Here is a 27,053-nt window from a genome sequence, read left to right on the forward strand (position 1 = left end):
TTCCTGTTACTTTTTAATTTTCTGTGACCATGTGACCACTCCCCCTCTCCCTAATCAAGAATGTCACCGGATGAAGGTTTCTGGGATGACAGGGCATCCTCTTTCTCCTCCCTTTCAAGTCTCTTGACTTCCTTGCTCAATTCACTGTCTTTAGGATCCTCAGCTGCAAGTGAAGTACCTAGATCAGCGTTTAGGAACATTACTCCCCGCCAAGCGCTGATCCTGTCGCCTCATTTTGGATGGCGGCAGGTTGCTCCTTTACTGGTTCCCTGCCTCCCCCGCCCCTACTGGTCCCTTTACCAGCAAGTTTCCTCCTGACTTTCGCCTGTCCGGCACGCGCTGCTTTCAGGACCGCACTGGCAAAGGAACGGGGACAGCGACTGAATGGGTGACCGAGGTCACCACACAAGTTACACCTATTCCTGCCACAGGTAGCAGCGAGATGACCAAGGTCCCCACACTGCGCATTCCTTGGTGGTACACTGCGCACTTAAGTGTGTGGGGCTGCCGCACAAACATTAGGCTGCCCTCGGTAGAAAATCAAGATGATTATTTATTTACATAGCACCATTAATTCCATGGTGCTGTACATGAGAAGGGGGGGTTACATACAAAGTTATAGATATCGTTAACAAGATTCTGTCCGTCCCCAAAAATGTTGAGGAAGGGATAGGAGTAACAGTGTTTCCTGAAACCTTCAATTTCACCATGAAGGTCCAGGCCCGACCAGATACCATGGTAATGGAGGGTCTTCTCAGGAACATCAACGATGTCGCCATATCGACCCACCCAGGTGGCGATGCCCATACAGGAAAGTGACTTGTTACTAGTCAAAATGATCCACAGAAGACCCGAGCTCTCGGATGTCCCTCAGCAGTCCACACTCCTCCTCCGATACTCCAGGCTCTGCTGTTGGAGGCCTCTACCTTGCAGGGAGGCCACTTCGATGTTGACAGCTCTGCCCCACTCTCCCGGCTTGTTTCAAAAAACAAGAAGCCTGGGAAGTCATGCTAAGCTCCCAGGAAGCCTGCCTCTCCCTGGGAAGAGGAGAGGAAGACTGCTCTTGGAAGGGTCTAGAAGGGAGTAACTGATTGTACTCTCCTGTCCTACAGTCAACTCTCCCCAAGAATGGCTGATAACAACTGGTAAAATATTGCAGTCCCATGTATAGGTTTAATGTCCCGTATGTAATGGTTGCTGCATAATGCTTTGTGTGGGGAGGGCGAATTTCAGAGACATTTGGGGGAGGCTCTGACTTCCCGTCTGTGCTGGGGAAGCCCCGCAGCTGATTATGTCATCCGGGGATCTCCACAGCATTTCCTACAGATAAAGCTGAGTGAACATAGCTCAGTAGGTTCAGTGATGGCGCAGGAGAGGAGCAGCCCTGACTCTGCTCCCCGTGAGAATGAGTTTGTGTCTGGGTATCCAGCCAGCATCTGTGACCACATCCCTGGTAGCAAGTATCTCTGCTGCAACTGTCACAACATCTTGAAGAAAGCGCAGCAGACGCTGTGTGGCCACCGCTACTGCGCCCCGTGCCTTACCTGGATCATCAGGTCAGTGACAAACTCTTCACAGAAAGAACCAATCTTTCAATTCCTCACTATTTTCATGATCTCTCCTTGCTGTCAGTGTCTGAAATATTCACCTTTAGGGTATGCGCACACATTGCGGATTGCTGTGCGGAATTTTCTGCGCTGAATCTGCATCTCTTGACAGAATCCGCAGGTCAAAATCAGCGCGTTTATGCGGATTTCGGATGCGTTTTACACCTGCGGATTCCTATCATGGAATGGGTGTAAAAACGCTGCGGAATCCGCACAAAGAATTGACATGCTGCGGAAAAAAAACCGCTGCATTTCCTCACGGATTTTTCTGCAGCATGTGTACAGCGGATTTTTTTCCCCCCATAGAATAACATTGTACTGTAAATCACTTGCGGATCTGCAGTGAATCCACAGCGGCAAATCCGCAACGTGTGCACATACCCTTAGGGTATGTGCACACGTTCAGGAATTGGCAGCGCTTTGGACAAAGCACATGTTCATTGCATATAAAGCGCTGCCGTCTATTGAACGCAGTTGAATCCGCATGTGTTCACTGAACCGTGTGGATTCACGACGTCCAGTACATTGTACAGTGTGACAGAGTGATGGAGGGGAGATATGTGTCACTGCGCATAATGGAGTCAGTGATGTGAAACCAGAGTAATTTCCACCAGCACACTCAGTGTTGTGAAGGTTAAAGTTATATTATGGGCTGATTTTTATGTGGACATTCATAGTGAAATTGAAAGAATGTCCACCTTATCTCCACCTACAGAGCCAAGCACGTGCTAAAAGAACCTTTGTGATGTCACAACCATGTGATCAGTGGGGCTTAAACCCTTCATGACAGTGCCCTTTTTCGTTTTTGTATTTCTGATTTTCGCTCCCCTTTCTCCCAGAGCCATAACTTTTTTTTATTTTTCCATCAATATGGCCATGAAAGGGCTTGTTTTTTGCGGAACGAGTTGTACTTTTGAATGACACCATTGGTTTTTCTATATTGTGTACTCAAAAATGGGAAAAAAAATTCCAAGTGCAGTGAAATTGCAAAAAAAGTGCAATTCTACAACTGTTTTTTGGATTTTTTTACCATGTTCATCAAATGCCAAAACTGACCTGCCATTATGATTCTCCAGGTCATTACGAGTTCACTGACACCAAACATGTCTAGGTTCTTTTTTTATTTAAGAGGTGAAAGAATCCAAAGTTTGTTAAAAAGGAGAAAAAAAAAATTGTCATTTTCCGAGACCTGTAGCATCTCCATTTTTCGTGATCTCGTGCTGAACTGATGTTTTTAATTATACCATTTTTGTGCAGATACGATCTTTTTATCACCCGTTATTGCATTTTAATGCAATGTTGTGGCGACAAAAAAACGTAATTCTAGCGTTTTGAATTTTTTTCTTGTTATGCCGTTTACCGATCGGGTTAATTCTTTTTTTTATATCGATAGATCGGGTGATTCTGAAATATGTGTATGTTTGATTTCTTTTATTGTTTTATTTTGTATTGGGGCGAAAAGGGGGTGAATTGATCTTTTATTTTTTTTATATTTTTAAAACTTTTTTTTTTTCTTACCTTTGGCATGCTTTAATAGTCTCTATGGAAGACTAGAAGCTGCCATAACCAAATTGGTTCTGCTACATACAGGCAATGATCAGATCACCTGTATGTAGCAGAATTGCTGACTTGCTATGAGCGCAGACCACCGGGCGGTGCTCATAGCAATCCAGCATTGAGAACCATCGAGGTCTCCTGGAGACCTTTGGTTGTAATGCCAACCCATCTGTGACACACGATCATGTGACGGGGTCGCCAATGGGTGGGAATTTTGGCGCGATTGTCGGAAACAGGTTAACAGCTGCAGGTGGATCGCGATTCCATCCATGGCTGTACCAGGTACGTCAGCTGTTCAAAACAGCTGACGTGTTGGAAAAGATGTGGGCTCAGTGCCGGAGCCCACATCAAAGGGGGATACATGACATGCGCAGTACTAGTATGTCGTGAAGGGGTTAAACGGCAGGTTGCCAAAGTTTCAGTGTGTGCCTGGAGGGGAAGCATTCTAGGAAAGTGTATGCTAAAAACCTGAATCGTGTTAGTCCTTCTGAGAGCTGGGTTCCTCCCGCTCACGGCCAGCAGAACAGTGTTTTTTCTGCCACCATATTGTTTTGTTTTCTGTTTTTGCCCAGAGGGCTGTATTTGCTTTATTATACCTTGATTTATGCTGCCTATAATAAACCAAAGGAATTTTTTAAAGCCGCAGTGTACCCGTGTCTACCCACATGTGAAGCTAAGTGAGCCGATCTACCACAACGGGTAAAATTTCTCTTACAGAAGCTTGCGTCTCCACAAGATAGACATGGTGCGGTCTGGAGAGACACGTCTGTCTCTGCAGGTGATCTGCGGGTATCTGTGCACGCATAGTGGGTATAGGATTTCTTGAAATTTCATTCACTATGCTGTAACAACTGGATGCTGCAGGTTGGACACTTCAAAAGTACACAGTATCCAACCCACAGTGTTTACTGATCGTGTGCACATACCCTAACATCCAGAGGCTGAAAACCTATTTCACAGCTGAGGGTTTGTCGCAATGTATCCAAACTAGATAATCCTGTGTGAGAGAAGCATTTTGGACACCAGCCAGATATATGAGGCCAAGTGCATGCCATGTCTGAGCACTGTCTGCAGGCCTTACCAACACAGGAAAGCCAGTGGTGTGCTACCAAAAAATTGCCAGATGGGGGCACCACTGTCCTCCGCCTGATGAATAGGAGCCTGAGGTGACGGTGCAGATGGAAACATAGCGTATTCTGGCTGATACGATACCAGCCTGGAGGTCCAAAATATCATGGGGATTCACAGAACAAAGGGAGCAGCTGTAACTCTGTTCATCGCAGCTCCTGTGACCTAATCACCTGGAGAGCCCCTCTATCAGCACAGAGAAGTCCCACACCAACAGAACTGTCACATGGGGAAGTGGGAAATTCTGCCCACACAGAAGGGGAAGTAGCCATGTGTAACGGCCCCGTCACACGTAGTGACGCACCAGCGATCCCGAAAACGATATTACCTTGTCAGGATCGCTGGTGAGCTGCCAAACAGGCAGCTTCACCAGCGATCAGCACCAGCGACACGTGGGTAACAAGCAACGCACGTCGCTTAGTTACCCACTGTGTACCTTAGTTACCAGCACGCTGGTGCAGGGAGCTGGTAACCAAGGTACACATCGGGTTTCTAAGCTGTGAGCGGCACTTAGAAACCCGATGTGAACCTTGGTTACCAGCTCCCTGCACCAGCGTGCTGGTAACTAAGGTATACATCGGGTTTCTAAGCGCTGCGCGCTGCTTAGAAACCCGATGTTTGCCTTAGTTACCAGCGGCAGCTCGCTGATCGCTGGTCTCCCGCCTGTCACATGCAGCGATGCGTGGTGGCCAGCGGGAGACCAGCAATCAAAAAAATGTCCTGGCCATTCCAGGACGATCAGCGATACCTGGCAGGGGGGCGGTCGATGAGAAGTGTCACACATAGCGATCTCGCTGGTGAGATCGCTGTTGCGTCACAAAACTTGTGACTCAGCAGCGATCTCGCTAGCGAGATTGCTATGTGTGATGGTTGCTTAATGTTAGCTTCTATCCTCCCGTCACCTCCAGAGCCGATTGTTAGTGGAGAATTTTCCCCTGATCTCTCCAGACATTTGTGAGGTCCTCCGATCACCACACATTCTGCATCCATTTCTTTATTTCCTGCACAGAAATCAATCTGCCATCTGCCTGAAGTGTGAGGAGGAGCGGAGCTCCCCGAGTGAGGACAGCTACCTCGCACAAGATAAGGTGGGTACCCCAGGAACTTAGAATGAACAGAGCCTTGAAAAAGTCTTTATATCTCGTGAACATTTCCACATTTTCCTGTTATACCCATAAACCTAAATGTATTTTATTGGGATTTTATGTGATATGAAACACAAAAGTAGCAAGTATTTGTGAAGTGTAAAGGAAATGATACATGGTTGTCTAATTATTTAAAAAATATAAATATGAAAATTGTGAGGTGCATTTGTATTCAGTCCCAAGTCAACACTTTGTAGGACCACCTTTCACTGCAGTTACTGTAGATAGGAGGGCCCCCGCAGAGTGTCCGGGCCGGAACCAAGGGGGCCGCCATTTAGGTTACTAATGGAACTGTACCCGGGGAACGGAGGAGGAAGGTGGACGGCTGAGAGTGACAGGACAGCAAGGGGAGGGGCGAGTATAAAAGGGGCAGGGAGAGCGCAAGGGAGGCAGTTGGCAGAACGTCAGACACGGAGCAAGAGACTGTGGGGGCGTGAGAGAGCCATAGCGACAAACCGTGACCAGAGAGGAGACTAGCAACAGAGGGGAGATTTACAGTGGCCTTCGGGGATGAGGCGCCGAGTTTACCGACCAGAGACTGCCGCTTCACTCCAATCCGCGGCCGTTGCCGCTGTGCTACAGCCCGTTGCGGACATTGCCGCTGTGCTATATCCCGTTGAGGCCTGCCCGCTGCCTCTCGCTGCAGCTGCCGCTCCACTCCAGCCTGCGGTTGCAGCCTGCTCGCTGCCACCCCGCTTCAGCCCACAGCTGTGGCCTGTCCATCACCGCCCGCAGCCGCCATCACCCCGCTGCAGTCGGCAGTTGGGGCCTGCTCCTCTCCAACAGAGAAACTCTTTGCCCAGCCCCAGGGCATGCACGCGGCCTACCAACCGCCACTCCTAGTAACTGCGACACACCCCTGCTTGGGGACTGGAGTCTCCCTGAACCCGCTTACGAGCGGAACCCCGCTGTCTTTACAGGGGGTCATCTCATCAAAGGACTCAACAAGGGCCTGTTGTGCCCCAACCCCTCTTGGGCGCTGGGGTGCCCGAAGACTACGCCAGATCTTCAGCAGCTGGGCCCAGCGGCTGTGACGCCGCAGATACATCATCCGAGACACCTGAGGGACGTCAGGACGGATAAGTGATACAATAGAACTAAGGACCCGTAGTTTGCCATATCGTGGCCCTATAGTAACTGGCCTTTGCCGGGGTAGTCGTGTTCACCTTAATAGTGTTTGTGCTGAGTCCCTGTGAGGACAATTGCTGTTACTTTATTTGGTTGCTTAGGATAGCCCTAGCGGCTTCCATTTATAAAAGTCATTATCTAAAGCACAAATCAGTCTCGTGTCTCGTCACTGCATCCTGCGCACCTGCTATTACCACATTACTGCTGCAAGTCTTTTGGAGTCTGTCTCTACCAGCTTTACACATCTGGAGGTGACATTTGCCCGTTCTTCTTTGCCCACTCATGCTCAGTGAGATTGGATGGAGATGTCGGAACAGTAATTTCTATGTCTGGTCACAGATTCTCAATGGGATTTCGGTCTGGACAGTGACTGGGGCATTCTCACACATGAATATGCTTTGATCTAAACCATCCAGTATAGCTCTGGCAGGATGGTTAGGGTCATTGTCCTGCTGGAAGGTGAACCTACACCCCAGTCTCAAGTCTTTTTCATCCTCTAACAGGTTTTCCTCCTGGATTGCCCTGTATTTAGCTCCATCCATCCTCCCTGTCCCTAATGAAGAAAAGCTTCCACACAGCATGATGCTGCCACTATGTGTGACAGCGCGAATGGTGTTTTCATCGTGATGTGTTGTGTTAGTTTTCCATCACACAGTGTTTTGCATTTAGCACAAAAAGTTCTCCTTTGGTCTCATCTAACCAAAGCGCTTTCTTCCACATGCTCACTAAGTCCCCTACTTGGCTTTTTGAAAACAGGACATCTTATGACTTGCTTTCAAGAATGGCTCGTTCTTGCCACTCTTCCATAAAGTCCAGATTTGTGGAGCATACGACTAATATTTGTCCTATGAAAAGATTTTCCCACTTGAGCTGTGGATCTCAGCAGTTCCTCCAGAATGACCATGGCCCTCCTGGCTGCTTCTATAATTCATGCTCTCCTTCCTTGGGGTGTCAGTTTAGGTGGACGGCCATATCTTGATAGGTTTGCAGTTGTGCCATACTCCTTCCATTTTTTTTGATGGACTGAACAGTGCTCCATGAGATGTTCAGAGCTTGGGCTATTTTTTCATAACCTAACTCTGCTTTACTCTTCTCCACAACTTTATCCCTGACCTGTCTGGTGTGTTCCTTGGTTTTCATGATGCTTTTTGATACCTAATGTTCTCATACAAACCTCTGAGGCCTTCATAGAACAGCTGTAGTTATACTGAATAAATAACACACAGGTGAACTCAATTTACTAATTATGTGACTTTTGGTGGCAAATGGTCACTCAGGATTTTATTTAGGGATATCAGACTGCAGGGGACTGAATACATATGTACATAATTTAGCAATATAAATCTGAAAATTAAGTAGAAAACCATATATCATTTCTTTTAAACGTCTCAAATACATTGTGCTAGTATATCAAATAAAATCCCAATAAAATATATTTATGTTTTTAAGTGCAATGTGGAAATACTTTTTCCAAGTCACTAATTCCAGACAGGAGGGGAAAAAAAGCAAAGCTAACCAGGTCTGGCTTACAGCAGCAGGGATTCCAACAATCAATCATGTGATGCAGGGATGATGATGGCAGCGGCATCCAGATTTCCAGTCAATAACATTTCATGTTTCTATTCCAGGCTTTCAATGACACAGCCATCAATAAAGAAATCTCAGAACTAAGAGTTCATTGTGAGATACTGGGGTGCAACTGGAGTGGGGTTCTCAGAGACTATGAGGCGAGTATAAAATATCTATCACCAGAGATCAGCAGTGTCATCACTGAGAATGCCACCTATCCATCACTAGAGATCAGCGGCGACATCACTGAGAATGCCACCTATCCATCACTAGTGATCAGCAGTGACATCACTGAGAATGCCACCTATCGGTCACTAGTGATCAGTGGTGACATCACTGAGAATGCCACCTATCCATCACTAGAGATCAGCAGTGACATCCCTGAGAATGCCACCTATCCATCACTAGAGGTTAGCGGTGACATCACAGAGTCGTATACTCATCTTCTTTTCTGTCGCAGGATCACCAGAGTGTCTGTGATTTTGTAGAGATTCACTGTCACACCGGCTGTGGGGAAACTCTTCAGAGGAAGTTTCTGGCCGAGCACTTGGACCATGAATGCCCCAGCAGCACTTCTGTGTGTCAGCATTGCTCCAGGAGGATCCGAAAAAAACAGGGCCAAGTAAGATATGAACAGTAAGGTGTAGTATAGTGAATTCATGGTGAAAGTAGGGGGAGTCACCCACTGTGCAGTAACCTGGAGCTTCTCTCATGTTGTGTATTTCTGTTTCTTTTCAGAAACACAATTGTGAGAAGACTTTCTCCAAGGATCCAGGTTCCAGAAAATTAGATTTTCAAGCTAAAGCCAAAGTAAGGAAGTCTCTGGTCTAGAAAGGGTTAACAGTCAAAGTGATGTAAATGTGGGGACGCCCTATATATATATATATATATATATATATATATATATAACCTGCCTGGATAAAATGTCATTCTCCCTACAGAACAACCATAGCAGCCCGGCGGACTGTCCCTTTGCCCCTTTAGGATGCACTTTCAGAGTAAGTAAAAAAGGAGAACTGTGAAATGGAGCCTCTGTGCTGCTGTAGAACATCACGGTGTGACCCCCCCCCACAATACCAGCAGGAGGACCCAAATAGAGGAGTGAGCTAATTTTATAAAGGTCATCGACATAGTGGAAGGAACAGCCCACAGCAGCACAAGGAATTTCAGGAGGGGAGTGTGCTGTACTTGTGGAAAACTAAAGTTCTCAAGACTGTTCATTCCACTATGTAGCTCCCAGTCTGTACCCTTTAACAAGATTTACTATAATCCTATCCTGAAATGCTATGTACTGTTGGGTGCACTGTGAATTCTTATTAGTACACTTTACTAGAGTAGTTTCCTAATAACTAGGACTTATATGATGACACTATAACTACACACAGTCACTGCAAGAGGGAGCGCATCACACACAAATGTGCGTGTGAATACAGTCACCATCAGAAGAAGCTTATCACATATATTAAATGTGTGTGTATGCACAGTCACCACCAGAGGGAACTCATCACACACAAATGTGCGTGTGTATACAGTCACCACCAGAGGGAGCGCATCACACATAAATGTGCGTGTGTGTGTGTGTATATGCAGTGTGACAAAGTCAGTGGTAAGGTGCTGGAGGGCAGATGTTTCGCTATAGCTTCAGTGATGCAAAACCCAGAAGTTTTCCTCCAACACATTAAGTTCTACAAGGGGTTAACAGCCAATTTGTTTAAAGGGCTGTTTTTTTTGTGGACAACCACTGAGCGGCTGGGAGGTTGTCCACCTTATCTCCATCCCAGGGTGTGGTTTTGGGCTTAAATAGCTGGGCTCCAGGGGCAGTGGGTGTTCAGTGTCCGGAAAACACTCCAGAGAAGTGTGCGTATTTCTGCATAAACCTTAAAAGAGGGTCTTGCTAACCCTGAGCGGGTTGGTCCCAGCTGCCACAAGGACTGTGCTGTGTGATACCACTTTGTTTTTGCCCAGAAGGTGTTTGCTTTTTGGTTCAGCTTGGTTTATGCTGCACATAATAAACTAAGGAAGACTTTACTTTTCATGTGGTGCACAGGCCAGGGAAGTTGCATGGGAACACAGATGCCCTGTCCAGAGGCCCCTGCTTAGCCAGTAAAGGTGCCAAAACTCCCGGCTTTGGGCAGAAGGAGCGATATGTGACAAAGTCACTGGTAAAATGCTGGAGGGGACATATGTTTCACTATGTCTAATTGCGTCAGTGATATAAAACCCAAAGTTTTTCCTCCAGCACACTAACTGTTGTAAGGGTTAGGGTTAAGCTAAGTTGCATAATGCTGGCTGTTATGTGGACATCCATAGAGTGGGTGGGAGGATGTCCACCTTATCTCCACCTCCAGAGTCAGCAACGCCGTATTCCGACAGGAGCTTTGCGGTGTCAGTCATGTGATCAGTCACATGGGGGGAGGTGTCACATGGTTTAGGGCTTAAGTAGCTGGCTTGCAAAGGCAGCAGGGTTCAGTGTCTGGAGAGGAAGCACTCCAGGAAAGTGTTTGTGCCAGTGTTAAAGGACCTGAACTGTGGACATTACTAACCTTGAGGGGGTTGATCCCCGCTAGGAGAAGGACTGTGTTTTCTTTTGCCGTTTTACCCAGAGGGCAGTGTTTATTTTTCCCACTTTAGCTTATGCTGCCTTTAATAAACCAAGCACATTCTTAAAGAGACAGTGTTCCGTTTCTATCTCTGTGTCCAGATGAGTGAGCTGCTCTACCACAAATAAATATAAAGTTATATACATACACATATATATATTACAGCTCTGGCAAATATTAAGAGACCATTTCCAAATGTTCAGTGTGTCTGAATTTTCTCTTTATAGGTATATTTTTGAGTAAAATGTAAATTTTTCTTTTAGTCTACAAACTTCTGACAACATGTCTCCAAATTTCCAAGCAATCACTTTTGGGTTTTTTCTGAATAGGAGAAATAGTTAAAAATGAAAAAAAAAAAACAACAGTGCTTTCAGACCTCAAATAATGCTAAGAAAACAAGTTCATAATCATTTAGAAACAACAATACTAATGTTTTAACTCAGGAAGAGTTCAGAAATCACTATTTTGTGGAATATTCATGATTTTTAAAAACAGCTTTCATGTGTCTTGGCATGCTTTCCACTAGTCTTTCACACTGCTTCTGGCGCAAAAATTTAAGCAGTTCTTCTTTGTTTGATGAGTTGTGACTATCCATCATCCTCTTGATTACATTCTATAGGTTTCCAATAGGGTTCAGGTCTGGAGAAAGGGCTGCCCATGACAGGGTTTTGATGTGGTGGTCTCTTAATTTTTTGTCAAATATATACACATACACACAGCTCTGGCAAAAATTAAGAGACCACTGCACACTTTTATAAAAATCAGCTTCTCTACATGTCTGACAGCTATTCCATTCCAGTGTCAGTTGAATTCCAACCAGAGTACACCTCATTCTACTTAATGTGCTTCTGATTAGGTGATCACCGGAACCAAATCTTATTTAACGACGGAAAGTATAAAAAACCCTGCAGTGTTGTTCACAATCCTCTTGCAATAGGACAAGCTGGATGCCAAAACAAGTGCTAGAAATATCCCAAAAGTAATAGGAATGAAAAAAAAATGACTTTTAACCATGCCAAACGAGTCGAAAAGAAAAGTCTTCATTGAGGAAAAGAAGGGCTCAATTCTGGCTTTACTAGCAGAAGTATACAGTGAGCGTCTTGTTGCCTCCATCCTTAAAATTGCCAAGGCGGCAGTTCATTACAACAAGGTAAAGCAGCAGATATTGGGGACAACAAAGCCACAGCGGCAGAGGGCGAAAACGACTCCACTGACCAGGATGGCCGTCATCTTATTCGAATGTCACTCAGCAACTGCAGGATGACATCAAGTGACCTACAAAAGGAATGGAAAATGGCAGCTGGGGTGAACAGCACGGCAAGAACAGTTCATAACAGGCTCCTAGAAGCAGGGCTCAAGTCATGTAAAGCTAGAAAAAAGCCTTTCATCAATGACAAGCAAAGGAGAGCCAGGCTGAAGTTTGCCAAAGACCATAAGGATTGGACCATAGAGGACTGGAGTAAGGTAATCTTCTCTGATGAGTCTAATTTTCAGCTTTGCCCAACACCTGGTCGTCTAATGGTTAGACGGAGACCTGGAGAGGTGCACAAGCCACAGTGTCTTGCACCTACTGTGAAATTTGGTGGAGGATCGGTGATGATCTGAGGATGCTTCAGCAAGGCTGGAATTGGGCAGGTTAATCTTTGTGAAGGACGTATTAATCAAGCCGCATCCAAGGTTATCTAGGAAAAACAGTTAATTCCTTCTACTCAGGCAATGTTCCCCAACTCTGAGGACTGTTTTTTCCAGCAGGACAATGCGCCATGCCACACAGCTAGGTCAATCAATGTGTGGCTCAAGGACCACCACATCCAGTCCCTGTCATGGCCAGCCCAGTCTCCAGAACTGAACCCCATTGAAAACCTCTGGAATGTAATCAAGAGGAAGATGGATAGTCACAAGCCGTCAAACAAAAAAGAACTGCTTTTTGTACCAGGAGTGGCCTAAGGTCACCCAAAAGCAGTGTGAAAGACTGGTGGAAGCATGCCAAGATGCATGAAAGCTGTGATTAAAAATCATGGTTATTCCACAAAATATTGATTTCTGAACTCTTCCTGAGTTAAAACATTAGTATTGTTGTTTCTAAATTATTATGAACTTGTTTTCTTAGCATTATTTGAGGTCTGCAAGCACTGCATTTTTTTGTTATCGAAGACATGTTGTCAGTAGTTTATAGAATAAAAGAGCAATTTACAAAAAACTGAAAATTTTGCAGTGGTCTCTTAATTTTTGCCAGAGCTGTATATACACACACACACACATATACACACACACATATATATATATATATATATATATATATATATATATACACACACACACACACACACACACACACAGTTAGGTCCATATATATATTTGGACAGAGACAACATTTTTCTAATTTTGGTTCTAGACATTACCACAATGAATTTTAAACAAAACAATTCAGATGCAGTTGAAGTTCAGACTTTCAGCTTTCATTGGAGGATATCCACATTAAAATTGGATGAAGGGTTTAGGAGTTTCCGCTCCTTAACATGTGCCACCCTGTTTTTAAAGGGACCAAAAGTAATTGGACACATTAAATAATTGTAAATAAAATGTTCATTTCTAGTACTTGGTTGAAAACCCTTTGTTGGCAATGACTGCCTGAAGTCTTGAACTCATGGACATCACCAGACGCTGTGTTTCCTCCTTTTTGATGCTCTGCCAGGCCTTCACTGCGGTGGTTTTCAGTTGCTGTTTGTTTGTGGGCCTTTCTGTCTGACGTTTAGTCTTTAACAAGTGAAATGCATGCTCAATTGGGTTGAGATCAGGTGAATGACTTGGCCATTCAAGAATATTCCACTTCTTTGCTTTAATAAACTCCTGGTTTGCTTTGGCTTTATGTTTTGGGTCATTGTCCATCTGTAGTATGAAATGACGACCAATCAATTTGGCTGCATTTGGCTGGATCTGAGCACACAGTATGGCTCTGAATACCTCAGAATTCATCCGGCTGCTTCTGTCCTGTGTTACATCATCAATAAACACTAGTGAACCAGTGCCACTGGCAGCCATGCATGCCCAAGCCATCACACTGCCTCCGCCGTGTTCTACAGATGATGTGGTATGCTTTGGATCATGAGCTGTACCACGCCTTCGCCATACGATTCTCTTTCCTTCATTCTGGTAGAGGTTGATCTTGGTTACATCTGTCCAAAGAATGTTCTTCCAGAACTGTGCTGGCTTTTTTTTAGATTTTTTTTAGCAAAGTCCAGTCTAGCCCTTTTATTCTTGATGCTTATGAGTGGCTTGCACCGTGCAGTGTAAATACAGGGTACCTCTGTATTTACTTTCATGCAGTCTTCTCTTTATGGTAGATTTGAATATTGATAAGCCTACCTCCTGGAGAGTGTTGTTCACTTGGTTTGCTGTTGTGAAGGGGTTTCTCTTCACCATGGAGATTATTCTGCGATGATCCACCACTGTTGTCTTCCGTGGGTGCCCAGGTCTTATTGCATTGATGAGTTCACCAGTGCTTTCTTTCTTTCTCATAATGTACCAAACTGTAGATTTTGCCACTCCTAATGTTGTAGCAATTTCTCGGATGGGTTTTTTCTGTTTTTGCAGCTTAAGGATGGCTTGTTTCACCTGCATGGAGAGCTCTTTTGACCGCATGTTTCCTTCACAGCAAAGCCTTCCAAATGCAAGCACCACACCTCAAATCAACTCCAGGCCTTTTATCTGCTTAATTGAGAATGACATAACGAAGGAATTGCCCACACCCGTCCATGAAATAGCCTTGGAGTCAATTATCCAATTACTTTTGGTCCCTTTAAAAACAGGGTGGCACGTTAAGGAGCTGAAACTCCTAAACCCTTCATCCAATTTTAATGAGGATACCCTCAAATGAAAGTCTGAACTTCAACTGCATCTGAATTGTTTTGTTTAAAATTCATTGTGGTAATGAACCAAAATTAGAAAAATGTTGTCTCTGTCCAAATATGATGTAAATCAAAATGAATATCCCATGGAGGTCTGGATTTTGAATGATACTCAAAATCAAAGTGGAAAATCAAATTACAGGCTGATCCAACTTCAGTGGAGATGCCTGATGACAAGGAAAAGATGCTCAGTATTGTTTGTGGCCTCCACGTGCCTGTATGACCTCCCTACTGTACAACGCCTGGGCATGCTCCTGATGAGGTGGCGGATGGTCTCCTGAGGGACCTCCTCCCAGACCTGGACTAACGCATGCGCCAACTCCGGGTCTGTGGTGTAAGTTGGTGGATGGAGCGAGACATGATGTCCCAGATGTGCTCAATCGGATTCAGGTCTGGGGAACGGGCGGGACAGTCCATATCTTCAGTGCCTTCATCTTGCAGGAACTGCTGACACACTCCAGCCACATGAGGTCTGGCATTGTCTTGCATTAGGAGGAACCCAGGGTCAACCACACCAGCATATGGTCTCACAAGAGATCTGAGGATCTCATCTCAGTACCTAATGGCAGTCAGGCTACCTCTAGTGAGCACATGGAGGGTTGTGCGGCCCTCCAAAGAAATGCCACCCCACACCATTACTGATCCACTGCCAAACTGGTCATGCTTAAGGATGTTGCAGGCAGCAGATCGCTCTCCACGGCGTCTCCAGACTGTCACATGTGCTCAGTGTGAACCTGCTTTCATCTGTGAAGAGCACAGGGTGCCAGTGACAAATTTGCCAATCCTGGTGTTCTGTGGCAAATGCCAAGCGTCCTGCACAGTGTTGGGCTGTGAGCACAACCCCCATCTGTGGACGTCAGGCCCTCAGACCATCCTCTGTTATGAATGGGTAACCGAGGAGGGAAAAAAAGACAACAAGTTAAGTCTCAGAAAACCAGAGAAGTTGGTAACTATGCAGATTGCAGATCCCTGATCTTAACCGCACAACTAGCAGCAGTCGTGGAGCGTTCCTACGATGGTCCTAGACGCCTCGTCACAACCGGAGAGCTACAGAAGCCTAAAGCAGGAAAAGAGGAAAACTAACTGCCCCAGAGCAGATCCCAAAGGAAAGACAGCCCCCCACATGTATTGACGGTGAAACAAGATGAAAATACAAACAAAGGCAGGAAAATAGGCTGAGCAAACGATGGGGCCCGGCTAACTAAAAAGGACAGGAAAGGAAAGACACTCTCTGCAATCTGCCAAAAAAAACCTACAAAAATATTGTCCAACACTTCTGATAGCAAAATTAACCCTGAAGTCACTAGACTTCAAAACCTATATCAGCACTCTGAAATATTCTGAGACAGAGCAAAAAAGAGTCCAATCTAATAAGGGACAAAAAGCAGATTGGCAAATACTGATAAATAGCAGTGGGAATTCAGCATAGCCCCAGCAGGGGCAGGCTGATTACACAAAAAACTGAATTGACCAACAAGCGCAAGGGAGAACAATAGCAAAAACAAACTTAACTTGAGAAGACTGGAAGAGAGCTGAAGTCCAGGACCTGAGAAGCAGACTGAATCACCAGCACCAGGATAGGGAGTCGGCTGTCTTATATCCAGTCTGATACTCCAGAGATCCAATCGTTATCTTCCTCATCAGGTGGCAGATCACTACCACTTAAACCAACCTCACTACCTCCTGTCACCACCAGAGGGAGAACGGAAGGGGAACTCTCAACTGGTGGAGCAGAAAATGAGTTCATGACAATCCTCATGGAGTCGGTTTCTAACCGTTTGTGCAGACACATGCTGGAGGTCATTTTGCAGGGCTTTGGCAGTGCTCCTCCTTGCACAAAGGCGGAGGTAGCGGTCCTGCTGCTGGGCTGTTGCCCTCCTATGGCCCCCTCCACGTCTCCTGGTGTATTGGCCTGTCTTCTGGTAGCGCCCCCAGCCTCTGGACACTACACTGACAGACACAGCAAACCTTCTTGCCACAGCTGGCATTGATGTGCCATCCTGGATGAGCTGCACTATCTGAGCGACTTGTGTGAGTTGTAGAGTCCGTCTCATGCTACCACGAGTGTGAAAGTACAACCAACATTCAAAAGTGACCAAAACATCATCCTGAAAGCATTGGTACTGAGATGTGGTCTGTGGTCCACACCTGCAGAACCACTCCTTGAAGGTGTCTTGATAATTGCCAATAATTTCTATCTGTTGTCTATTCCATGTGCACAACAACATGTGAAATTGATTGTCAATCAGTGCTGCTTCCTAAGTGGACAGTTTGATTTCACAGAAGTTTGATTAAGGCTAAGTTCACACGTAGCGGAACTCTCGCGGAAATTACCACGAGAAGTCCGGAATTCTATTCCGCGGGAAAATCGCATTTTAAATTCCCGCGATTTTCCCACGGAAAAACTAGCATTTTGCAAGCGTAATTAGCTTGCAAAATGCTAGCGTTTTCCAAGCGATCTGTAGCATCGCTTGGAGAACTGATTGACAGGTTGGTCACACTCGTCAAACATAGTGTTTGACAAGTGTGACCAACTTTTTACTACTAAGGCCGCCTATGCAGCATCAGTAGTAAAAGATAAAATGTAAAAAAAAAAAAAAAAAAAAAAAAAAAAAAGGTGTTATTCTTACCGTCCGACGTCCCGCGCAGCCGTTCCCAGTAATCCTTTGCGAAAATGCCCGCGATGACGTACGTTCTCGCGGGATCGTGACGTCTCGCGGTGATTCACGATGACCGCGAGACTTCGCGATCCCGCGAGAACGGACGCCATCGCGGGCATTTTCGCAAAGGATTACTGGGAACGAGAGCGTGGAGAGAGGTAGGAAGGCTGCGCGGGATGTCGGAAGGTGAGAATAACAATATTTTTTTTTAAATTCTATTTTTTACAGGGATATGGTGCCCAAAGCCCGGAGGACAGTCTCCTCTCCTCCGGACCGTGGGTACCATCCGCAAATGTTCTGCTTACTTTCCGCATGGTGTGCACAGCCACGTGCGGGAAGTAAGCGGAACAATGCATTCCTATGGGTGCGGGATCGCCGCGATTCCGCAAAATTAATGAGCATGCTGCGGTTTTTACCGCGAAGCGATTCCGCCGCGGTAAAAGGCGCAGCATTAGCACAGCATTGCGGAATCCCATAGGAATGCATGGAATGCTTATTTTTCACGTTTTCGCGGCAAAATCGCGCGGTTAAAACCGCTGCGGAAACGCAAAAAAAATGCAACGTGTGAACTCAGCCTTACTTGGAGTTATATTCTGTTTAAGTGTTCCCTTTATTTTTTTGAGCAGTGTGTGTATGTGTATATATATATATATATATATATATATATATATATATATATATATATATATATATACACACTACGTATTTTTCGCTTTATAAGACGCTCCAGATTATAAGACGCACCCCAAATTTTGAGGAGAAAAATAAGAAAAAAATATTTTTTTTAATAAAATGGTGGCACTTATAATCCATGAGTCTTATTGCTTACCGGGGATGGTGGCTGCAGTGAAGCGGGGTCTCAGGGTCACTGCTGGAGGAGGCAAGAGTGGGGTGATGCTGCAGGCCGCAGGAAGGGATGAGGGGGTGCTCTGATGTGCAGCGCGCTGCCAGGGGGTCTTGTGCTGCTGCCGGGTGTCTCCGGGTGCCCGGCAGTGCTGGCTGCTGCTGTGGGTGTCTCCGGGGCCCAGCGGTGTCTCTGGTGCCCAGCGGTGTCTCTGCCGTCACTTTGCGACATGCCAGAGCCCCAAGGCACATGCTCGGTTCCCTCTGTGTGATGGACTCCGGCAAAATGGCGGCCGCCGCCAGGGGCGGCGCATGCGCACATGGCGATCTCGGAACTGAGATCTCGAGAGATGAGATTTATACACACACACACACGTACATACAAATACACACATATACATACAAACACATATACATACATATACACACACACAGATATACATATACACACATATACATACATAAACGTGTTTAATGTCCAAAAACTCATACAGTGCACAGCACGCTGTATCCTCCGGATCGCAGCCGGGAAAACAAAAAAGTCTGGGATCGGTTGCCGTGAGCGACCGCACTGCCATGTACGCAGGGGCGCCAGACCCTTTGGCTCCGCTTGGCCCTGTGTTGCCTCACACAGGGAGTGCTCCGCAGACCAACTGCTCTGTCTGCTTGCAAGACCAAAACTGACACACCCAAACTCTTCCTGCAGGGTTTTTTCCCCTTCACTCCACTCTTTGGCCATAGGCTACTTTTAAGATCTGGGCTGGAGGAAACGGACCGCACCCCACTACCTTCCTGCAGTCCGTTTAAAAAATAAAGGCCCATACCGGGTTTTCCTGAACAAGCTCCTTGGTCAAAATAACTTGACCAGGTTCAAACTTACCTTTATTATGCCTTGTGACTCACAGGCACCCTCCTGTGACCACACGAGGCTCCAGCGGATCTAATATGCTTCTGAGAGCATCCTAAGGGACACATAGTGACCCTCACCCCCCCCCCCCCCCTTCAAACTTGTGGGGTTGAACATTGGGCATCATACAGAGGGGCCTGTGGCAAGGCATCCGCATTTCCCTGCCCAATGTTCCACTGAAAAACTAAAGCTTTGTAGGGACAGGAACGATCTGGTGACTCAGGCATTCCTCTCTTTAGAGTTTCTCATCCAGATGAGGGGTGAATGGTCCGTTACCAAACTAAACTGACGCCCGAGCAAATAGTAGCGTAGGGACTGCAAGGCACATTTAATCGCCAAGCACTCCTTATCCACTATGCTACAGGAAAGATATATATCTTTGTACTGTGTTAGCCAGTAGATAGAAAAATATTTAGAATTGAGAGTCCTCAGTGCTTTACTACAAAAAGATGCCCGATTACAATCCATATTTCCAGACCCCCCCACTGCTGTGTTTTAGGCAGCCCCCAAATTTAAGAAGCATCATTGTCAGAAGCTCCCTGTCCTCCCTAACAGCTGCAGTAACATTTCCTTACAACCAGAAAAAATGTAAAACCTGTCCATTTATAATGACCATGGACAAGATAAATATCCCCAACTCACATCAGGACTACAAGATCCCAGTTACTTTCAGCTGCATCACATCTAATGTGGCGAACCTAATCATTTGTACTAAATGTCCAACTGGGGGTCTGTATGTGGGGGAGACAGGGCAAAAGCTTAGAACAAGGTTGAATTCTCACCGTCACACAATAAGAGAAAAAAGAAAGGATCTACCTGTGGCAACACATTTTTGTATCCCCGGTCATAGCATGATTGACATTAAATTACTTGTACTAAAAGGTAACTTCAAGTCTCAGAGACAGAAGAGTCTGGGAGTATAAATTTATGACAACTTTTGACACATACAGTGCAGGAATGAATGTGTCGCATGGATTTATGTCTTTTTACATCAATTAAGGAATTTGCTCTTCAGACCTTCTGGGGTCATCACACAACACAGAACCGGACCCCAATCAGAGGGCAATAAAACTTTCACACTCCTTATCTATTAACTGTTCCAACATTTATCCCTCTCGCATAATGACAATTCTGCTTCATGTCACTTGTCTATTGCATTATTTCTGTGCTGTTTTGTGTATAAATATGTGATTCTTCAGGCGTTGTATTAGTCTAGCCTGATGAAGAGACCTGAGTAGTCTCGAAAGCTTGTCAATGTGTTACCATCTTTTCAGTTAGCCATTAAAAGGTATCAACCACTGAGGGACTCTCAATCTCTATATATAAAAGTGAATGTGTGTGTGTGTGTGTGTGTGTGTGTGTGTGTGTGTGTGTGTGTGTATCACCAACCAATCACAAAGCATCTTTCATTTCACCAGAGCTGTTCAAAAGAAGCTGAGCTATGATTGGTTGCTATGAGCAACAGTTTTCCTTGCAACCAATCACTAAGCGTCTCTCATTTCACCACAGCTGGTTAAAAGTAGCTGAGCTCAACACCTCAGCAGACACTGACATGGTGGGAGAAATCTAGCATCCCCAGGAACATAAGCTCCCAGCCATTGTCTACCCCCTGAAAGGAGCAGAGAGAACATGACAGAAATGAATCCCACCTCCCTGCCCATATCCCCATCACACATCCTCCGTCCCATAGGCACATCTTCCCTCTTAAAGGGATCATTGGTATGGAAGTCAGAGCAAATCCATCCAGGGCTTTGGTTTTGACCCCAGGCCTCTCTTAAAGGGATCCCTGGTATGGAAGTTAGGACCGTTCCCACTCAGCTCTGTGGTTCTGACCCCAGGGTCTCTTAAAGGGATCATTGGTATGGAAGTTAGTGCAAATCAACTCTGCGCTTTGGTACTGACCCCAGGTGTTGTGAATTCTCTTGCTCGGAGTTCTGAGCTGAAGCTCCCTCTGGTGGTTGCTGAAAGTAGTGGAGCTGACCAGGTGGATGGAAGTTCCCCACCTGATGAAGATAATTGGAAACCTGGGATTACTGGCTGGGAGCATATAATTGAGCTGGCTGCTCTTGGAGTTTGCTGGTGATTTCCTCAGTGTGCATTTGGAGCTCTTTTGTCCCCTGCCTGATCTGCATGGTTCAGCCACGTATTCTTTTGCTAATCCTTTGCATCTAATCTGGTTGTGTTTTGTTTTTGCTTTCTGTTTTGCTGCTAGGGTTCAGCGTGCTCCCTGCTGGGGGCAGTGCTGGGCCCTGCTTCATATGTGGCAGCTTGTTCAGTCCCCTCTTATGTTAGTATCTTTTTGCTTGCTGCCAGTTTATACCAGAGTGGTGATCTATCGGGGGTGAGATCGTGTGATCTCAGGTTTTTTTGTATATCAGTAGTGTTGGACTTTTTCAGGGCTTTTGTGCGTGATTGCAGACAGTATCTTTTCTATCCTCTCCTGTCTAGACAGCTTGGGCCCGACCGTTTGCTCAGTCTGTTCTCTGCCTGTGTTTGTGTTTCATCTGTTTGGGGGCTGTCTATTCCTTTGGGGATCTGCTTCGGGGCAGTTTAGATTTCATCTTTCTGTCTTTAGGCTTAGTTAGTCCTCTGGCTGTGACGAGGCGTCTAGGGCATCGTAGGAACGCTCCACGGCTACTGCTAGTTGTGCGGATAGGATCAGGGGTCTGCAATCCGCTTACTTACCAACCTCTCTGGTCTTCTGGTGACCTAGCCTGTTCCTGCCATCCTTCTCGGTGACCCATTCATAACAACCAGGCCTTTCTTAAAGGGATCTCTGGTATGGAAGTCAGGGCAAATCCATCCAGCGCTTTGGTTCTGACCACAGGCTCTTTTAAAGGGATCTCCTTATGGAAGTTAGGGCAAGTATCTCAACGCTCTGATTCTGACCCCAGGGTTCTATTAAAGGGATCATTGGTATGCAAGTCACGGCAAATCCACTCAGCGCTCTGGTTCTGAGCCCGGTCTCTCTTAAAGGGATTCCCGGTATGGAAGTGAGGGAAAATCCACTCTGCGCTTTGGTAATGACCCCAGGCCTCTCTTAAAGGTATCTCCGGTATGGAAGTTAGGGTAAATCCCTCAGCGCTCTGATTCTCACCCCAGGCTTCTATTAAAGGGATCATTGGTATGGAAGTGAGGGAAAATCCACTCAGCGCTCTGGTTCTGACACCAGGCCTCTCTTAAAGGGATGCCCGGTATGGAAGTTAGGACTGTTCCACTCAGCACTCTGGTTCTGACCCCAGGCTGACAGGATGATGTGGGATATTAGTGGTAGTAGTCCGGTGGCTCTGGCTGATGGGACGATGTGGGATATTATAGTGAATGTGACTATGTGGAGTGGGCGGGGCTCTACACTCAGCTTTACATATATAGATTTAATCCTTATAATTTGTTATAACTAACCGTAGTTAGTTACTATGCCCGGGCAGCACCGGGCTCTTAGCTTGTTCTAAATATTCTTCTATCCACTATGCTATAATTTTTCTCTGCCGGGGTCAGTTTCCTGCTCAAGTAGGTGACTGGATGCTCATCCCCGTTCACTTCTTGCGACAGCACCACTCCTAGGCCTACCTCCGAGGCATTGGTTTATACAATAAAGGTCTTGACTTCAAGACCTTGATGAGGACCGGTTGTCCACACAACGCCGACTTCAGGGACTGGAATGCTTCCTCCGCCTGAGGATTCCAATCGGACCATCACTGTCTTACCTTTTAACAGGTCCGTTAAAGATGTGGCTTTCCTCACAAAATTGAGTATACTCAATGATGCCAAGGAATGCCCTCACCTGGTATTTAAGGGCTTGGGCCATTTTTGTATGGCCTCGAGCTTGTTTACTTGGGGTTTGATCACCAAGTGGCCAATCACATAACCTAAGCACCGAGCTTCCTTGAGCCCTATCATGCATTTCTTTGGGTTTGCTGTGAACCCTGCGATTCTGAGCGACTCTAGCACGACTTGTACCTGGGTCGGGGGGGGTCTCCCAGTTGGTACTAAAGATGCGGTTCTAACACTATGTCCATCAGCCTCTCGGACGTGGGCGGAGCCCCATGTAACCCAACGGGCAAGACGACATAGTGAAACAGACCCTCTGGCGTAATAAATGCGGTCTTCTCTTTAGCCGATTCTGTCAGGGGAACCTGCCAGTACCCTTTGGTGAGATTGAGCATGGTGAAGTACTGGGCCTTCCCCATTCTTTCAATTAGATCATCCACCCGAGGCATTGGATAGAGGTCAAATTTTGACACCTCATTTAACTTCCTGAAGTCATTACAGAAGCGTAACCACCAGTCTAGTTTAGGTATTAACACAATGGGGCTAGCCCACTCACTCCAGGATTCTTCAATGACTCCCAATTGAAGCATTTACTTCACTTCAGCCGCTATTGCTTGCCTCCGGGCTTTTGGCACTCGGTATGGTTTCATCCGAACCCTTACCTGGGGCTCGGTGACAATGTCATGCTGGATCACCGAGGTCCAGCCCAGCAGCTCTGAGAATACATCTGTATACTGCTGCACCAATGCTCGAGCCTCCCATTGCTGCTGTTTTGTGAGGGCGTCATTTACTTTTACCTCACACCCGGATGTGTCCTTGGCCAGTGCCAGAGGGACCCCCGTTTGTATGACCGGAGTCGCCTTCCAGGCATTTAGCAGGTTTACATGGTACAGTTGCTCGGGTTTCCTTTTCCCGGGTTGGTACACTTTATAATTCACTTCCCCCACTTTCCCCCATATCTCATAATGCCCTTGCCACTTGGCCATTAGTTTCCTCTCTGGGGTGGGTACTAGTACCAACACCCGGTCTCCTTCTTTAAAAGGTCCTGACCATGGCCCTTTTATTATACGTGTGGCTCTGAGCGGCCTAGGCATCCAACAGATGCTCCTTTACTATGGGCCGCACGACCGCAATACGATCCTGAATATTTGCCGCATACTCAATTACACTCTTATGTGGGGTGGGCTCCTGTTACCACGTCTCTTTGGCTACATCCAGCAGTCCCCTCGGGAGCCTGCCATACAATAGCTCAAATGGGGAGAACCCTGTAAACGCCTGCGGTGATAAATATCACCACTAGAGGGAGCTCTACACGTACTGATGTGTATATATAGTCACTACTAAAGGGGGCTCCTCACAATATGAAGGATTCAGACTCAAAATTCTGCATCAAGCAGGACATTTTTGATGCACACTCCTCCTTTGAGAGCTCCACTATTGACTCCTTCACTATCCTAGGTCTCTAGGAATATTACAATTAACTATTTATTAAAATTATTGTCCTGAACTCTACAGCGAAGGGTCATCCCATCATTCTCTTTTCGGTTTACCACTTTCAAGGGAAGCAAAGACAAGATGGCAGGACACGAGCAGTCGGCTGCAGTGGCACACATTGCTCTGGTTTTACCGGTGTTACTGCAGATACAGAATGATCCCTCAGCTGCTGTGGTGACAGAAAATGGATACAGTGACAATAGAGAAGTCCAGAAATTAGCCATAAAGATCCATAATGGAAAGTCTGCACACAAAGGGATCTCCACGGATTGCGGAGACCATGACAGCTCAGCGACCGGGTGTAACCTGATGGCCAGGATCTGTGCACTGGAAGCCCGGATACAGGTGGCAGAAAACATCATCATGGTGATGAACAGAGAGATTGACGTGACCAGCACCAAACTGAGCGCAGCTTTGGAGGAAATAGAGCAGCAGTACCGCAAAGTGCAGGCCTGCGAGGTGAAGGTGAGAAATGGCGAACTCATGCTGTCAGAGGTTATAGGCAGTCTCTGCCCCATGGCACTGTCTCCCATCTGTAGCGCCCATGCTCATTGTGAAGTAGGTGGGCATGCCGCCGAGTCGTCATTGTTCCCGATCCTCACAGCTGCTTACATGTTTTTATCGCCTCTAGATCTCAGATTTTCACTGCGCAATCGCCAGGAACGACATTGAGATAAACAAGTTACATGCGCAGATGGCCACTCTGGAGCAGACATCGTATGATGGAATCTTTCTGTGGAAAATCTCCGACTTCACGAGAAAATGTCAGGTTGCCAGTGAAGGAAGGGCCATCAGCCTCTACTCCCCGGGTAAGAACCTCCACCGGTCGGTCGTGGGCTTACCTCATGTTAGGTCAGTAAGGAAATATGTATAATCCACTCACCTCCAGAGCTGAAGTCACTTTCCTACTGTTACATGGTGTCTTATCCTCCAGAGCTGTGGTCACTACTCTGTACATGTAATCTGCGAGATCAGTGGTGCTAGAATACAAAATCTGTGCACTGAGTATATCCAGACTTGTCCATGTTGGAAGTCCTGAGATGTGTATAGGAGTCCGGACCCTGCACGGTGCAGAGACCCTCCCCGCACTGGGCAGTTTCACCACAGCAAGTCCAGCAGCACAATGTCACATAACATTGGATCTTCCCTTTGGTTGCAGCTTTCTACACGGCGAGGTATGGCTACAAGGTGTGTCTGCGCATTTATCTGAACGGAGACGGCACTGGGAAGGGATCGCACATCTCCCTGTTCTTTGCCATCATGAAGGGTGACTACGATGTCCTGCTGCCCTGGCCATTCAGGCACAAGGTGAGCCCTGCGCCGCCCTTTTATAAATGGTGTCTCATCATGGAGTCGAGTTGTGCTGACACTTGCAGAATCTGTGGCACTGTTGCCGGTCTCATGTTGCTTGGCGATCACTCAAAATCAATTCTGGGGCTACCTCATTAATGTGGGGGGTTCTCCCACCGGTATACGCTGTTTTCTGAGCTCTGACTTTCCCCTGTTCTTTGCTTGCAGGTGACCTTCATGCTTCTGGACCAGAGTAACCATGAGCACGTCATTGACGCCTTCCGTCCTGATCCCATGTCTGTCTCCTTCCAGCGCCCGGTGACCGACATGAATGTAGCCAGCGGCTGCCCGCTCTTCTGCCCGCTCTCCAAGCTGCAGTCCACAAGTAGCGCGTACGTTAAGGACAACACCATGTTTATTCGCTGCATAATAGAAGCCGGCCCGTAGTCCCCGACCGCTGTGGAGCCGCAACTGAACCTCTACTACCGCACATCCAAACAGTGGGATTTAAGGAGAATGGCACCGGAAGACGTCAGGCCAGTGTCCTCCGTTATCTGCCATTCCCCAGTATGTGTGGCGCCATCTGTGTTAAGTTATTATAGGGATATTATATGTGCAGCTCTGCAGAGAACAGTGTTATAAATCTGCCATACGTATAATAGTAATCTCCCATAAGCCCCTGCTATATCCTGCTCAGTCCAAGCCTCCACTGAGGGTAGAATGTGATAAGCAGCGCCTCTGCCTGTTCCCAGGTATATTACAGGAGATCCCAATCCCAGTTTCTCCTAATCACATGATCAGAGATCGGAGCTGTAGGTTTGCAGGACATGTAATCCATGGATGTAGATACGTTATATTACCAAGTAACCGATCTCCACCACCAGCTGCTGCTCCTGTTATCTGCTGTTGGTGCGCAGCTGTAATCTCTCTATACTGATGCTACAGTTACATGCTGCAGACATAACCTACATGTGCAGGCAAAAATACAGATTTACTGACAGCTGCACATCCGCTCCTGTATATGGAGAGGATTAAAAAACTGATAGCATGACCAGGCAGAGCAGGTCCAGGTGGGGAGCATGGATGGAGCACGTGGAGGCTGAAGCGCACAGACGGAATGGGGCATAGAGCAGGGTGGGGTGCAGGTCAGGAGGTTGTTCGGATCAGGATGGGGTGTGAGGATGCTGCGTTGTGTGAAGGCGGTGGCGTGTTTTGACCAGTGGTCACAGTCATCCTCGGCTCATCTATAGGTGTGGATGCTGTGGCAATTCCATCCTGTACAGTCAGTCATTACTGGCGTGAGGTGTTAGTGTTTTCTACTCAAGAAACAGATGGCACAGGATGAACAAAAATGTACACATACAAAGCAATCACAGCAAAAATTATAAAATATAAAAAGTGTAATTTTTTTCCATTCTTTTCAGTTAGTGTTGGGGTTAGGAATAG

At 46.5% G+C, this 27,053-nt stretch overlaps 2 protein-coding genes across 2 annotated transcripts in view; one reads left to right on the forward strand and one right to left on the reverse strand.

Annotated features, from left to right (window-relative positions):
* LOC141070185 (uncharacterized) overlaps positions 1-27,053 on the reverse strand; it is a 149,665-nt gene that overhangs the window by 32,186 nt on the left and 90,426 nt on the right. The window lies entirely within an intron of this gene.
* TRAF1 (TNF receptor associated factor 1) lies at positions 1,363-27,011 on the forward strand. The gene is made up of 10 exons (XM_073559013.1): positions 1,363-1,556; positions 5,302-5,380; positions 8,194-8,292; positions 8,595-8,756; positions 8,873-8,944; positions 9,076-9,132; positions 24,384-24,782; positions 24,949-25,126; positions 25,477-25,625; positions 25,836-27,011. The coding sequence occupies exons 1-10, from the start codon at positions 1,363-1,365 to the stop codon at positions 26,052-26,054; spliced, it is 1,608 nt and encodes a 535-aa protein (XP_073415114.1). The 3' UTR covers positions 26,055-27,011.

This window comes from Dendrobates tinctorius, unplaced genomic scaffold (genome assembly GCF_039654945.1).
Source record: "Dendrobates tinctorius isolate UK_male_01 unplaced genomic scaffold, ASM3965494v1 ptg000013l, whole genome shotgun sequence".
Taxonomy (NCBI): domain Eukaryota; kingdom Metazoa; phylum Chordata; class Amphibia; order Anura; family Dendrobatidae; genus Dendrobates; species Dendrobates tinctorius.